Source organism: Oncorhynchus mykiss, chromosome 11 (genome assembly GCF_013265735.2).
Source record: "Oncorhynchus mykiss isolate Arlee chromosome 11, USDA_OmykA_1.1, whole genome shotgun sequence".
NCBI lineage: Eukaryota > Metazoa > Chordata > Actinopteri > Salmoniformes > Salmonidae > Oncorhynchus > Oncorhynchus mykiss.
Genome location: NC_048575.1, coordinates 206,636 through 222,182, shown reverse-complemented (window position 1 = coordinate 222,182; position 15,547 = coordinate 206,636). Strand labels below are relative to the sequence as shown.

Below are 15,547 nucleotides of genomic sequence, written 5' to 3'. Positions count from 1 at the left end.
TCAGGTCTGGACTTTGACTTGGCCATTCTAACACCTGGATATGTTTATTTTTGAACCATTCCATTGTAGATTTTGCTTTATGTTTTAGATCATTGTCTTGTTGGAAGACAAATCTCCGTCCCAGTCTGAGGTCTTTTGCAGACTCCATCAGGTTTTCTTCCAGAATGGTCCTGTATTTGGCTCCATCCATCTTCCCATCAATTTTAACCATCTTCCCTGTCCCTGCTGAAGAAAAGCAGGCCCAAACCATTATGCTGCCACCATCATGTTTGACAGTGGGGATGGTGTGTTCAGTGTGATGGGCTGTGTTGCTTTTACGCCAAACATAACGTTTTGCATTGTTGCCAAATAGTTCAATTTTGGTTTCATCTGACCAGAGCACCTTCTTCCACATGTTTGGTGTGTCTCCCAGGTGGCTTGTGGCAAACTTTAAACAACACTTTTTATGGATATCTTTAAGAAATTGCTTTCTTCTTGCCACTCTTCCATAAAGGCCAGATTTGTGCAATATACAACTGATTGTTGTCCTATGGACAGAGTCTCCCACCTCAGCTGTAGATCTCTGCAGTTCATCCAGTGATCATGGGCCTCTTGGCTGCATCTCTGATCAGTCTTCTCCTTGTATGAGCTGAAAGTTTAGAGGGACGGCCAGGTCTTGGTAGATTTGCAGTGGTCTGATACTCCTTCCATTTCAATATTATCGCTTGCACAGTGCTCCTTGGGATGTTTAAAGCTTGGGAAATCTTTTTGTATCCAAATGCGGCTTTAAACTTCTTCACAACAGTATCTCAGACCTGCCTGGTGTGTTCCTTGTTCTTCATGATGCTCTCTGCGCTTTTAACGGACCTCTGAGACTATCACAGTGCAGGTGCATTTATACGGAGACTTGATTACACACAGGTGGATTGTATTTATCATCATTAGTCATTTAGGTCAACATTGGATCATTCAGAGATCCTCACTGAACTTCTGGAGAGAGTTTGCTGCACTGAAAGTAAAGGGGCTGAATAATTTTGCACGCCCAATTTTTCAGTTTTTGATTTGTTAAAAAAGTTTGAAATATCCAATAAATGTCGTTCCACTTCATGATTGTGTCCCACTTATTGTTGATTCTTCACAAAAAAATACAGTTTTATATCTTTATGTTTGAAGCCTGAAATGTGGCAAAAGGTCGCAGAGTTCAAGGGGCCGAATACTTTCGCAAGGCACTGTATGTTGTTGTCTTAGGTCTCTCTTTATGTAGTGTAGTGTGTTTCGTCCTATATTTGTATTTAATTTATTTTTAATACCAGCCCCCCATCCCTGCTGGTAGGCCATTATTGTAATTAAGAATGTGTTCTTAACTGACTTGCCTAGTTAAAAAAAGGTAAAAAAATAAAATAATTAAATAAACATATTCAAACTAAGGGCAACCATGGCATCCGTGACAGGGAGAAGCGTCCAACCATGATGTATCCTGGTAAGATAGCTAGCTACATTTTCAGATATTACACATTTCATAAAGTATTTTCATTTCAAGTTAAAGTGTACTGTTAGGGTTAGTGGTGGGGGGGAAGTTTAGGGTTAGTGGTGGGGGGGAAGGTTAGGGTTAGTGGTGGGGGGGGAAGGTTAGGGTTAGTGGTGGGGGGAAGTACTGACCGAGACCCAGGGAGAAGTGAGGGGTGGTGGGGGGAGGTTAGAGTACTGACCGAGACCCAGGGAGAAGTGAGGGGTGGTGGGGGGAGGTTAGAGTACTGACCGAGACCCAGGGAGAAGTGAGGGTGGTGGGGGGGGTGGTGAGGGGGAGGTTAGAGTACTGACCGAGACCCAGGGAGAAGTGAGGGGTGGTGGGGGGAGGTTAGAGTACTGACCGAGACCCAGGGAGAAGTGAGGGGTGATGGGGGGGGTGGTGAGGGGGAGGTTAGAGTACTGACCGAGACCCAGGGAGAAGTGAGGGGTGGTGGTGGGGGGGGGGGGGTGAGGGGGAGGTTAGAGTACTGACCGAGACCCAGGGAGAAGTGAGGGGTGGTGGGGAGGTTAGAGTACTGACCGAGACCCAGGGAGAAGTGAGGGGTGGTGGGGGGAGGTTAGAGTACTGACCGAGACCCAGGGAGAAGTGAGGGGTGGTGGGGGGGAGGACCCGGACATGTCGGCTGGTAGCAGTCATGTTCCTCAGCTCCACTGTAGTCTGAAGGAGGAAGAGGAGAGGAGAGGAAGAGGTCAATCATTGCAAATAATGGATTCCACTGTCGTCGTTTATTGAAGCCTTGGTGAACCAGAATCACAGGGTTGTAGTTCAACAAAACCAGGGAATATCAGAGGTCTTATGAGTACAATGACAAGAGAAACACTAGACAACAGTCCTGGAATGTTATGACAACATGTAGACACAGTGCCTGGGGAAACTATTTAGACCCCTCGACTTTTTCCACATTTTGTTAAGTTACCTTATACTAAAATTGATTAAATAAATAGAAATCCTCAGCAATCTACACACAATACCACATAATGATAAAGCAAAAATACATTTTCAGAAATACCTTATTTACGTAAGTATTTAGCAACTTTGCTATGGGACTGTAAATTGAGCTCAGGTTCATCCTGTTTCCATTGATCATCCTTGGGATGTTTCTACAACTTGATTGGAGTCCACCTGTGGTAAATTCAATTGATTGGACATGATTTGGAAAAGCACACACCTGTCTATATAAGGTCCCGCAGTTGACAGTGCATGTCAAAGCCAATACCAAGTCATGAGGTCGAGGGATTGTCCAAAGAGCTCCAAGACAGGATAGCACAGATCTGGAGAAGGGTACCAAAACATTTCTGCCGTATTGAAGGTCTCCAAGAACACAGTGACCTCCATCATTCTTTAAATAGAAGATGTTTGGAACCACCAAGACTCTTCCTAGAGCTGGCCAAACTGAGCAATCGGGGAGAGTGGCCTAGGTCAGGAAGGTGACCAAGAACCTGATAGTCACTCTGACAGAGCTCCAGAGATCCTCTGTGGAGATGGGAGAACCTTCCAGAAGGACAAACATCTCTGCATCACTCCACCAATCAGACCTTTATGCTAGAGTGGCCAGACGGAAGCTACTCCTCAGTAAAAGGCACATGACAGCCTGCATGGAGTTTGCCAAAAGGCACCTAAAGACTCTCAGATCATCAGAAACAAGATTCTCTGGCCTGATCAAACCAAGACTGAACTCTTTGGCCTGAATGCCAAGCATCACGTCTGGAGGAAACCTGGCACCATCCCTACGGTGAAGCATGGTGGTGGCAGCATCATGCTGTGGTGATGTTTTTCAGTGGCAGGGACTGGGAAACTAGTCAGGATCGAGGGAAAGATGAACGGAGCAAAGTACAGAGAGATCCTTGATGAAAACCTTCTCCAGAGCGCTCAGGACCTCAAACTGGGGGTGAAGGTTCACCTTCCAACAGGACAATGACCCTAAGCACACAGCCAAGACAATGCAGGAGTGACTTCAGGACAAGTCTCTGAATGTCCTTGAGTGGCCTAGCCAGAGCCCAGACTTTACAAAAATATATATATATTTCACCTTCATTTAACCAGGTAGGCCAGTTGAGAACAAGTTCTGATTTACAACTGCAACCTGGCCAAGATAAAGCAAAGCAGTGCAGCAACACTCCCCATCCAACCTGACAGAGCTTGAGAGGATCTGCAGAGAAGAATGGGAAAAACTCTCCAAATACAGGTGTGCCAAGCTTGTAGCGTCATACCCAAGAAGACTCAATGCTGCAATCGCTGCCAAAGGTGCTTCAACAAAGTAATAAGTAAAGGGGTTGAATACTTATGCAAATGTGATATCACAGTTTATTATTTTTAAGAAATTAGCAAAAATTAGCAAAAATTTAATGCTTAGTCATTATGGGGTATTGTGTGTAGGTTGATGGGCAGGGACTACTTAATACATTTGAGAATAAGGCTGTAACGTAACAAAATGTGGAAAAAGTCAAAGGGTCTGAATACTTTCCGAAGGCACTATAGATAACAAAATAGTTGGGAAGAGATTTTCGATGTAGTGATTCTTTGGCACATTGTTTATGAACTGATGTGCAAGATGACGGCAGATTAAAAACATAATTTTTCAATTTAAATTATTATACAAAATTCTTCCAACCAATAGAATGTTATATATATATATACAGTGGGGCAAAAAAGTATTTAGTCAGCCACCAATTGTGCAAGTTCTCCCACTTAAAAAGATGAGAGAGGCCTGTAATTTTCATCATAGGTACACTTCAACTATGACAGACAAAATGAGAGAAAAAATCCAGAAAATCACATTGTAGGATTTTTTATGGTCCTGGAACGTTATGACTACAATAGATAAGAGAAACACTAGACAACGGTCCTGGAACGTTATGACTACAATAGATAAGAGAAACACTAGACAACGGTCCTGGAACGTTATGACTACAATAGATAAGAGAAACACTAGACAACCGTCCTGGAACGTTATGACTACAATAGATAAGAGAAACACTAGACAACCGTCCTGGAACGTTATGACTACAATAGATAAGAGAAACACTAGCCAACGGTCCTGGAACGTTATGACTACAATAGATAAGAGAAACACTAGACAACGGTCCTGGAACGTTATGACTACAATAGATAAGAGAAACACTAGCCAACGGTCCTGGAACGTTATGACTACAATAGATAAGAGAAACACTAGACAACGGTCCTGGAACGTTATGACTACAATAGATAAGAGAAACACTAGACAACCGTCCTGGAACGTTATGACTACAATAGATAAGAGAAACACTAGACAACGGTCCTGGACCGTTATGACTACAATAGATAAGAGAAACACTAGACAACGGTCCTGGAACGTTATGACTACAATAGATAAGAGAAACACTAGACAACGGTCCTTTTACTTCTGGCGCCGACAGAGATGGCCGCCTCGCTTCGCGTTCCTATTATTTCTGACATTGGTTGCCCCAGGTCATCTTAGGTTTCAGTCGAGAAGAACTACTGAATATAAGAGCAAGTGTCAACTCACCATCAGTACGACCAAGAATATGACTTTCCCGAAGCGGATCCTGTGTTCTGCAATTTCACCCAGGACAACGGAATGGATCCCAGCCAGCGACCCAAAACAATGACTTCGTAAAAGTGGGAAACGAAGCGGTCTTCTGATCAGGCTCCGGGGGCACATCGCGCACCACTCCCTAGCATACTACTCGCCAATGTCCAGTCTCTTGACAACAAAGGTTAATGATGTCCGAGTAAGGGTAGCATTCCAGAGGGACATCAGAGACTGTAACGTTCTTTGCTTCACAGAAACATGGCTCACTCGCAGCCGCGTCTCTTCAACCTCAGGAGGCTGAAGAAATTTGGCTTGTCACCAAAAGCACTCACAAACTTCTACAGATGCACAATCGAGAGCATCCTGTCGGGCTGTATCACCGCCTGGTACGGCAACTGCTCCGCCCACAATTGTAAGGCTCTCCAGAGGGTAGTGAGGTCTGCACAACGCATCACCGGGGGCAAACTACCTGCCCTCCAGGACACCTACACCACCCGATGTCACAGGAAGGCCATGAAGATCATCAAGGACAACAACCACCCGAGCCACTGCCTGTTCACCCCGCTATCATCCAGAAGGTGAGGTCAGTACAGGTGCATCAAAGCTGGGACCGAGAGACTGAAAAACAGCTTCTATCTCAAGGCCATCAGACTGTTAAACAGCCACCACTAACATTGAGTGGCTGCTGCCAACACACTGACTCAACTCCAGCCACTTTAATAATGGGAATTGATGTAAAATATATCACTAGCCACTTTAAACAATGCTACTTAATATAATGTTTACAAACCCTACATTATTCATCTCATATGTACTCTATATCATCTACTGCATCTTTATGTAATACATGTATCACTAGCCACTTTAAACTATGCCACTTTGTTTACATACCTTACATTACTCATCTCATATGTATATACTGTACTCGATACCATCTACTGCATCTTGCCTATGCCGCTCTGTACCATCACTCATTCATATATCTTTATGTACATATTCTTTATCCCTTTACACGTGTGTGTATAAGGTAGTAGTTGTGGAATTGTTAGCTAGATTACTTGTTGGTTATTACTACATTGTCCGAACTAGAAGCACAAGCATTTCGCTACACTCGCATTAACATCTGCTAACCATGTGTATGTGACAAATACATTTGATTAGATTTTTTGATTTGGAACGTTATGACTACAATAGATAAGAGATTTTACTCCAGTGGGGAAAAGTGAGGTGAGGTGAAGGTTTGTTTCTGTACCATACCTCAGACACCTGTCCCACTGTAGTCAGTACGTACCTCATACACCTGTCCCACTGTAGTCAGTACGTACCTCATACACCTGTCCCACTGTAGTCAGTACGTACCTCACACACCTGTCCCACTGTAGTCAGTACATATCTCATACACCTGTCCCACTGTAGTCAGTACGTACCTCATACACCTGTCCCACTGTAGTCAGTACGTACCTCACACACCTGTCCCACTGTAGTCAGTACGTACCCAATACACCTGTCCCACTGTAGTCAGTACGTACCTCACACACCTGTCCCAATATCGTCAATACGTACCGTATGTATCTGTCCTACTGTAGTTGATATGTACCTCATACATCTGTCCCACTCTAGTCAGTACGTACCTCATACGTCTGTCCTATTGTAGTTGATACGTCCCACATACATCTGTCCTACTGTAGTCAGTTCCGTAACCTCATATATCTGTCCTAATCTAGTCAGTACGTACCTCACACATCTGTCCTATTGTAGTTGATACGTCCCACATACATCTGTCCTACTGTAGTCGATACGTACCTCGTATGAGGTACATACATCCATCCTACTGTATTCGTTACGTACCTCACACATCTGTCCAACTGTAGTCAGTACATACCTCAAATACCTGTCCCACTCTGTAGTCAGTGAAGACAACAGATGGATTGGCCAGGAACAATGTCGTCAATACGTACCGTATTCATCTCTCCTACTGTAGTTGATATTTACCTCATACATCTGTCCCACTGTAGTCAGTACGTACCTCACACATCTGTCCTACTGTAGTTGATACGTCCCACATACATCTGTCCTACTGTAGTCGATACGTACCTCGTATGAGGTACATACATCCATCCTACTGTATTCGTTACGTACCTCATACATCTGTCCAACTGTAGTCAGTACATACCTCAAATACCTGTCCCACTGTCGTCAGTACATACCTCATATACCTGTCCCACTGTCGTCAGTACGCACCTCATATACCTGTCCCACTGTCATCAGTACGTACCTCATATACCTGTCCCACTGTCGTCAGTACGTACCTCATATACCTGTCCCACTGTCGTCAGTACGTACCTCATATACCTGTCCCACTGTCGTCAGTACGTACCTCATATACCTGTCCCACTGTCGTCAGTACATACCTCAAATACCTGTCCCACTCTGTAGTCAGTGAAGAAGACAACAGGTGGATTGGCCAGGAACACAGGGATGGGCTCAGCTGGGGATCTGGGGGGGAACAACATGAAGACAGGTTATGGGGCATTATTTACTGCGCTGTGATAGGTAGACAGACTGGGCAACTGATGAAAAACACAATGACACACAGAAAACAGACAGGTTTGTGTGTCCTGAATAAGTGTCATGCATGTCTACTCCAGGTAATTATTAAGTTAACCACATTAGGATTGTCGTGGAAATTTCCTTAATTACCAAATGATGAGAGAGCAAATCACACACCAGTCAGAATGATGCTTAATCTTCACCTTTAATAATAATTAAGCTTTTGCAATAGCATTTTGACTTTCAACAATTCAGTATCTCTAATGAAAAGTTGAGAGTCGTCAACATAATGGCAACTGGGATCCTTTATAGCAAAGATCCACCCCCCCTAGTCGACATGACAAACCACAGGTCTTAGGAACTTAGACAAAGAAAGACTTTACTTCAGAGAGGAGTATCCCCTAGCCAGACAGCATTGGCTATAAATTATCGTACAAAATGGTACCAAGACATTACCCCCACCCAATGGTATATATCAATTGTCATTTTAGATACTCCCATCCCAAATACAACCAATTCTGGACAAGCTCATGGAGAGGAAAGTGAGCCTCTAGGTCAAGATAGGGGCAACGAGAGAGGGAACATAGAATGGTTCCAGACACTGCCATCCTCCTCTCCCGATGGGAAAAGTAGGGAGTGACTGGCACACAGACACAGTGGAGCCAAGAGATAATTGGTTCCCCATCAATCATCCCTTCACATGGTTTAAAATATACGTTTACACATGATGACACGCTTGACCTCTCCCCTCTCTGCGGCCCAAGCAACATAGTCCTGACAGAGAACAGATGACTGCAAATGGCCACCACTATAGTACAACAAAATACCTTCTGATGAGAAGTAACTCACAAGCATATCATGAAAATAAAACATCTTATCTATGTTACCCAACTAATTCTGATTAATCCCCAACAGGATTTAAACATTAAGTTTCCAACTTCAGGGTTGTCTCCATGCTGCCGCTGATATACACCCAATAATGGAAGGAAGCTGACTTCTAGGAATGTAACAACTAAAATCTAATGGAACTAGAAACTGACATTTTTTTGAAGTTTTTTTGAAGAAAATGTGTGTGCTTGTTAGCCTTGAAGTGTTATGGTTTAGTTGAATAGTTCCCCAGTAGCTGTTGACATGCAGCAGCTACTCTTCCTGGGTTCCAAACAAAACATAAAATACACCAGGGTACATAACAGTTATAGACAAGAACAACATAAGACAATATTCAATTAAATAACAATAAAGACATCAAGAGAAAAAAACTAATGACTACTGTATTTACACACTATTCCTACAGTATATACATATTCATATAATTATATACAGAACAGTTAATGAGAGCTTTAGAAAGAGGAGAGGCTCTGTGATACAATATGGTTTTAAATCTGTCATGTATTGTCATGTTGTGTCTTGTTTCTGTCCTTTCCCTTCACCCTGTCTCCCTCTGCTGGTCGTTATTAGGTTACCTTTTCTCCCCCTCTTTCCCCCAGCTGTTCCTTGTCTCCTCCTAACTACCTTGTCACCCCTTTTCCCACCTGTTCCCTTTTTCCCTCTAATTAGTCCTCTATATCTCTCTCTGTTTTTGTTCCTGTCTTTGTCGGATTCTTGTTTGTGTTTTTCATGCCTGAACCAGACTATCGTCATGTTTGCTGCAACCTTGTCCTGTCCTGTCGGAATCTGCCGGTCCATCTGAGCCTACCTATGTTTTGTTATTAAAGAAGTTCTGTTTACGTTAATTCGCTTTTGGGTCCTCATTCACGCACCGTAACAGAAGAATCCGACCAAGAATGGACCCAGCGACTTCGGATCCTCTCCACTCTGCCGTCGAGATCCAGGGAGCGATGCTAGGCAGACACGAGCAGGAAGTGTCTGCTGCTCGACATGCCGTTGAGACCCTGGCCGCCCAAGTCTCCAACCTCACAGAACAGGTTCACCATCTCCGCCTCGATCCACCGGCTTCGAGGCTTCCAGGGCTTTCGAATCTCCGGAGCCCAGAATCAATAACCCGCCGTGTTACTCTGGGAAGCCCACTGAATGCCGCTCGTTCCTCACCCAGTGTGATATTGTGTTTTCTCTCCAGCCCAACACTTACTCCAGGAGCACAGCTCGTATCGCCTACGTCATATCTCTCCTTACTGGACGGGCTCGTGAGTGGGGCACGGCAATCTGGGAGGCAAGGGCTGAGTGTACTAACCAGTATCAGGACTTTAAGGAGGAGATGATACGGGTTTTTGATCGTTCTGTTTTTGGGGAGGAAGCTTCCAGGGCCCTGTCTTCCCTATGTCAAGGTAATCGATCCATAACAGACTACTCTATTGAGTTTCGCACTCTTGCTGCCTCCAGTGACTGGAACGAGCCGGCTTTGCTCGCTCGTTTTCTGGAGGGTCTCCGCGCGGAGGTAAAGGATGAGATTCTCTCCCGGGAGGTTCCTTCCAGCGTGGATTCCTTGATTGAACTCGCTATTCGCATAGAGCGACGGGTTGATCTTCGTCACCGAGCTCGTGGAAAGGAGCTCACGTTCTCCGTTGCCCCCCTCTCCGCATCACTACCATCTTCCTCTGCCGGCTCGGGTGCTGAGCCTATGCAGCTGGGAGGTATCCGCATCTCGACTAAGGAGAGGGAACGGAGAATCACCAACCGCCTCTGTCTCTATTGCGGTTCCGCTGGTCATTTTGTCACTTCATGTCCAGTAAAAGCCAAGAGCTCATCAGTAAGCGGAGGGCTACTGGTGAGCGCTACTACTCCTGTCTCTCCTTCAAGATCCTGCACTACCTTGTCGGTCCATCTACGCTGGACCGGTTCGTCAGCTTCCTGCAGTGCCTTAATAGACTCTGGGGCGGAGGGCTGTTTTATGGACGAGACCTGGGCTCGGGAACATAACATTCCTCTCAGACAGTTAAGGGAGCCCACGGCCTTGTTCGCTTTGGATGGTAGTCCTCTCCCCAGGATTCAGCGTGAGACGCTACCTTTAACCCTCACTGTCTCTGGTAATCATAGCGAAACCATTTCTTTTTTAATTTTTCGTTCACCTTTTACACCTGTTGTTTTGGGCCATCCCTGGCTAGTTTGTCATAATCCTTCTATTAATTGGTCTAGTAATTCTATCCTCTCCTGGAACGTCTCTTGTCATGTGAAATGTTTAATGTCTGCTATCCCTCCTGTTTCCTCTGTCTCTTCTTCACAGGAGGAGCCTGGTGATTTGACAGGGGTGCCGGAGGAATATCACGATCTGCGCACGGTGTTCAGTCGGTCCAGGGCCACCTCTCTTCCTCCACACCGGTCGTATGATTGTAGTATTGATCTCCTTCCGGGAACCACTCCCCCCCGGGGTAGACTATACTCTCTGTCGGCTCCCGAACGTAAGGCTCTCGAAGATTATTTGTCTGTAGCTCTTGACGCCGGTACCATAGTCCCCTCCTCCTCTCCCGCCGGAGCGGGGGTTTTTTTTGTCAAGAAGAAGGACGGGTCTCTGCGCCCCTGCATAGATTATCGAGGGCTGAATGACATAACAGTGAAGAATCGTTATCCGCTTCCTCTTATGTCTTCAGCCTTCGAGATCCTGCAGGGAGCCAGGTTTTTCACTAAGTTGGACCTTCGTAACGCTTACCATCTCGTGCGCATCAGGGAGGGGGACGAGTGGAAGACGGCGTTTAACACTCCGTTAGGGCACTTTGAATACCGGGTTCTTCCTTTCGGCCTCGCTAACGCTCCAGCTGTCTTTCAGGCATTAGTCAATGATGTCCTGAGAGACATGCTGAACATCTTTGTTTTCGTTTACCTTGACGATATCCTGATTTTTTCACCGTCACTCCAGATTCATGTTCAGCACGTTCGACGTGTCCTCCAGCGCCTTTTAGAGAATTGTCTTTTTGTGAAGGCTGAGAAGTGCTCTTTTCATGCCTCCTCCGTCACATTTCTCGGTTCTGTTATTTCCGCTGAAGGCATTAAGATGGATCCCGCTAAGGTCCAAGCTGTCATTGATTGGCCCGTCCCTAAGTCACGCGTCGAGCTGCAGCGCTTTCTCGGCTTCGCGAACTTCTATCGTCGTTTCATCCGTAATTTCGGTCAGGTGGCAGCTCCTCTCACAGCCCTTACTTCTGTCAAGACGTGCTTTAAGTGGTCCGTTTCCGCCCAGGGAGCTTTTGATCTCCTCAAGGATCGTTTTACATCCGCACCTATCCTTGTTACACCTGACGTCACTAGACAGTTCGTTGTCGAGGTTGACGCGTCAGAGGTGGGCGTGGGAGCCATTCTTTCTCAGCGCTCCCTCTCTGACGACAAGGTCCACCCTTGCGCGTATTTTTCTCATCGCCTGTCGCCGTCGGAACGTAACTATGATGTGGGAAACCGCGAACTGCTCGCCATCCGCTTAGCCCTAGGCGAATGGCGACAGTGGTTGGAGGGGGCGACCGTTCCTTTTGTCGTTTGGACTGACCATAGGAACCTTGAGTACATCCGTTCTGCCAAACGACTTAATGCGCGTCAGGCGCGCTGGGCGCTGTTTTTCGCTCGTTTCGAGTTCGTGATTTCTTATCGTCCGGGCTCTAAGAACACCAAGCCTGATGCTTTATCTCGTCTCTTCAGTTCTTCAGTAGCCTCCACTGACCCCGAGGGGATTCTCCCTGAGGGGCGTGTTGTCGGGTTGACTGTCTGGGGAATTGAGAGGCAGGTAAAGCAAGCACTCACTCAGACTCCGTCGCCGCGCGCTTGTCCCAGGAACCTTCTTTTCGTTCCCGTTCCTACTCGTCTGGCCGTTCTTCAGTGGGCTCACTCTGCCAAGTTAGCCGGCCACCCTGGCGTTCGGGGTACGCTTGCTTCCATTCGCCAGCGTTTTTGGTGGCCCACCCGGGAGCATGACACGCGTCGCTTCGTGGCTGCTTGTGCGGTCTGCGCGCAGACTAAGTCCGGTAACTCCCCTCCTGCCGGCCGTCTCAGGCCGCTTCCCATTCCCTCTCGACCGTGGTCTCACATCGCCTTAGATTTTGTCACCGGACTGCCTTCGTCAGCGGGGAAGACTGTTATTCTTACGGTTGTCGACAGGTTCTCTAAGGCGGCTCATTTTATTCCCCTTGCTAAGCTTCCTTCTGCTAAAGAGACGGCACAAATCATCATCGAGAATGTTTTCAGAATTCATGGCCTTCCGTCAGACGTCGTTTCGGACAGAGGTCCGCAATTCACGTCTCAATTTTGGAGGGAGTTTTGCCGTTTGATTGGGGCTTCCGTCAGTCTCTCTTCCGGCTTTCACCCCCAGTCTAACGGTCAAGCAGAACGGGCCAATCAGACTATTGGTCGCATCTTATGCAGTCTTTCTTTTCGCAACCCTGCGTCTTGGTCAGAACAGCTCCCCTGGGCAGAATACGCCCACAACTCGCTTCCTTCGTCTGCGACCGGGCTCTCCTTTTCAGAGTAGCCTCGGGTACCAGCCTCCGCTGGTCTCATCTCAGTTCGCCGAGTCCAGCGTCCCCTCCGCTCAGGCTTTTGTCCAACGTTGCGAGCGCACCTGGAAGAGGGTCAGGTCTGCACTTTGCCGTTATAGGGCGCAGACTGTGAGGGCTGCTAATAAGCGTAGAACTAAGAGTCCTAGATATTGTCGCGGTCAGAGAGTTTGGCTCTCCACTCAGAACCTTCCCCTTAAGACCGCTTCTCGCAAGTTGACCCCGCGGTTCATTGGTCCATTCCGTATTTCTCAGATCATTAATCCTGTCGCAGTTCGACTTCTCCTTCCGCGATATCTTCGTCGCGTCCACCCGGTCTTCCATGTCTCCTGTGTCAAGCCCGTTCTTCGCGCCCCCGCTCGTCTTCCCCCCCCCCCCCCCCCATCCTTGTCGAGGGCGCACCCATCTACAGGGTCCGTAGGATTTTGGACATGCGTCCTCGGGGCCGTGGTCATCAGTACCTAGTAGATTGGGAGGGGTACGGTCCTGAGGAGAGGAGTTGGGTTCCCTCTCGGGACGTGCTGGACCGTGCGCTGATCGATGATTTCCTCCGTTGCCGCCAGGTTTCCTCCTCGAGTGCGCCAGGAGGCGCTCGGTGAGTGGGGGGGTACTGTCATGTATTGTCATGTTGTGTCTTGTTTCTGTCCTTTCCCTTCACCCTGTCTCCCTCTGCTGGTCGTTATTAGGTTACCTTTTCTCCCCCTCTTTCCCCCAGCTGTTCCTTGTCTCCTCCTAACTACCTCGTCACCCCTTTTCCCACCTGTTCCCTTTTTCCCTCTAATTAGTCCTCTATATCTCTCTCTGTTTTTGTTCCTGTCTTTGTCGGATTCTTGTTTGTGTTTTTCATGCCTGAACCAGACTATCGTCATGTTTGCTGCAACCTTGTCCTGTCCTGTCGGAATCTGCCGGTCTATCTGAGCCTACCTATGTTTTGTTATTAAAGAAGTTCTGTTTACGTTAATTCGCTTTTAGGTCCTCATTTACGCACCGTAACAAAATCTGTTTTTTTAAGGCTAAACCTGCTTTACCTGAGTAACCCCTGGTAGCAGAGCATTCCATGACGACATGGCTCTATATATAACTGAGTAACAGATCATTCCACGAAGACATGGCTCTATACATAACTGAGTGAGTTTTTGGTTTGGGTAGAGTGAAGAAACCCGTAGTGGTGTCTGGTGGGTGTGTAAAGTGCATTCGGAAAGTATTCAGACCCCTTGACTTTTTCCACATTTTGTTTTATATTACAGTCTTATTCTAAAATTGATTAAATAGTTTTTTTTCCCCTCATCAATCTACACACAATACCCCATAATGACATCACAATACCCCATAATGACATCACAATACCCCATAATGATGAAGCAAAAACATGTTTTTAGAAATGTCTTCTTGGGTATGTCAGGTTGGATGAGGAGCGTCTCTGCACAGGTATTTTCAGGTCTCTCCAGAGTTGTTTGATGGGGCTCTGGCTAGGCCACTCACTCACTCCATTCAGAGACTTGTCCCGAAGCCACTCCTGCGTTGTCTTGGCTGTGTGCTTAGGGTCGTTGTCGTTAAACCTTCCATTTAAGAATGATGGAGGCCACTGTGTTCTTCGGGACCTTCAATGCTGCAGACAACATTTTTTGGTACCCTTCCCCAGATCTGTGCCTCGACACAATCCTGTCTTGGAGCTCTACGGACAATTCCTTCAACCTCAGGGCTTGGTTTTTGCTCTGATAGGTACTGTCACCCGTGGGACCTTATATAGACAAGTGTGTGCCTTTCCAAAACATGCCCCATCAATTGAATTTACCACAGGTGGACTCCAATCGAGGTGTAGAAACATCTCAACGATGATCAATGGAAACGGGATGCACCTGAGCTCAATTTCAAGTCTCATAGCAAAGGGTCAGATGATGGATGTAATGGTCCTGTGGTGCTGTCATTATGTTCTCAGTCAGATGAAGGGTGTAATGGTCCTGTGGTGCTCTCAGTATGTTCTCAGTCAGATGATGGGTGTTATGGTCCTGTCAGTATGTTCTCAATCAGATGATGGGTGTAATGGTCCTGTGGTGCTGTCATCATGTTCTCAGTCAGATGATGGGTGTAATGGTCCTGTCAGTATGTTCTCAGACAGATGATGGGTGTAGTGGTCCTGTGGTGCTGTCATTATGTTCTCAGTCAGATGACGGGTGTAATGGTTCTATGGTGCTGTCAGTATGTTCTCAGTCAGATGACGGGTGTAATGGTCCTATGGTGCTGTCAGTATGTTCTCAGTCAGATGATGGGTGCAATGGTCCTGTGGTGCTGTCAGTATGTTCTCAGTCAGATGATGGGCGTAATGGTCCTGTGGTGCTGTCAGTATGTTCTCAGTAAGATGATTTGACATTGTTAAATCTATCTTCTTATATATTCTTCTACGTTCTGCTTTGACAACAGCTACACCAGCAGGCTATGGATGGAGTGACTCTGAAAACCAACAGGCGCTAATTCTCATCATGTCTCAAACAAACACACAAGCGTTCATTGCCTGCATTCCCA

The 15,547-nt window shown here is 46.6% G+C and overlaps 1 protein-coding gene across 2 annotated transcripts in view; it reads right to left on the bottom strand.

The window, feature by feature from the left end:
• The window catches only part of dlec1 (DLEC1 cilia and flagella associated protein), a 114,489-nt gene that overhangs the window by 85,658 nt on the left and 13,284 nt on the right, over positions 1-15,547 (bottom strand). For both annotated transcript variants that reach the window (XM_036934638.1, XM_036934639.1), the window contains exons 8-9: positions 7,454-7,538; positions 2,080-2,167 (exon numbers count right to left, since the gene is read on the bottom strand). In XM_036934638.1, the coding sequence (XP_036790533.1) occupies positions 2,080-2,167; positions 7,454-7,538 (173 nt within the window). The remainder of the gene's footprint in view (positions 1-2,079; positions 2,168-7,453; positions 7,539-15,547) is intronic.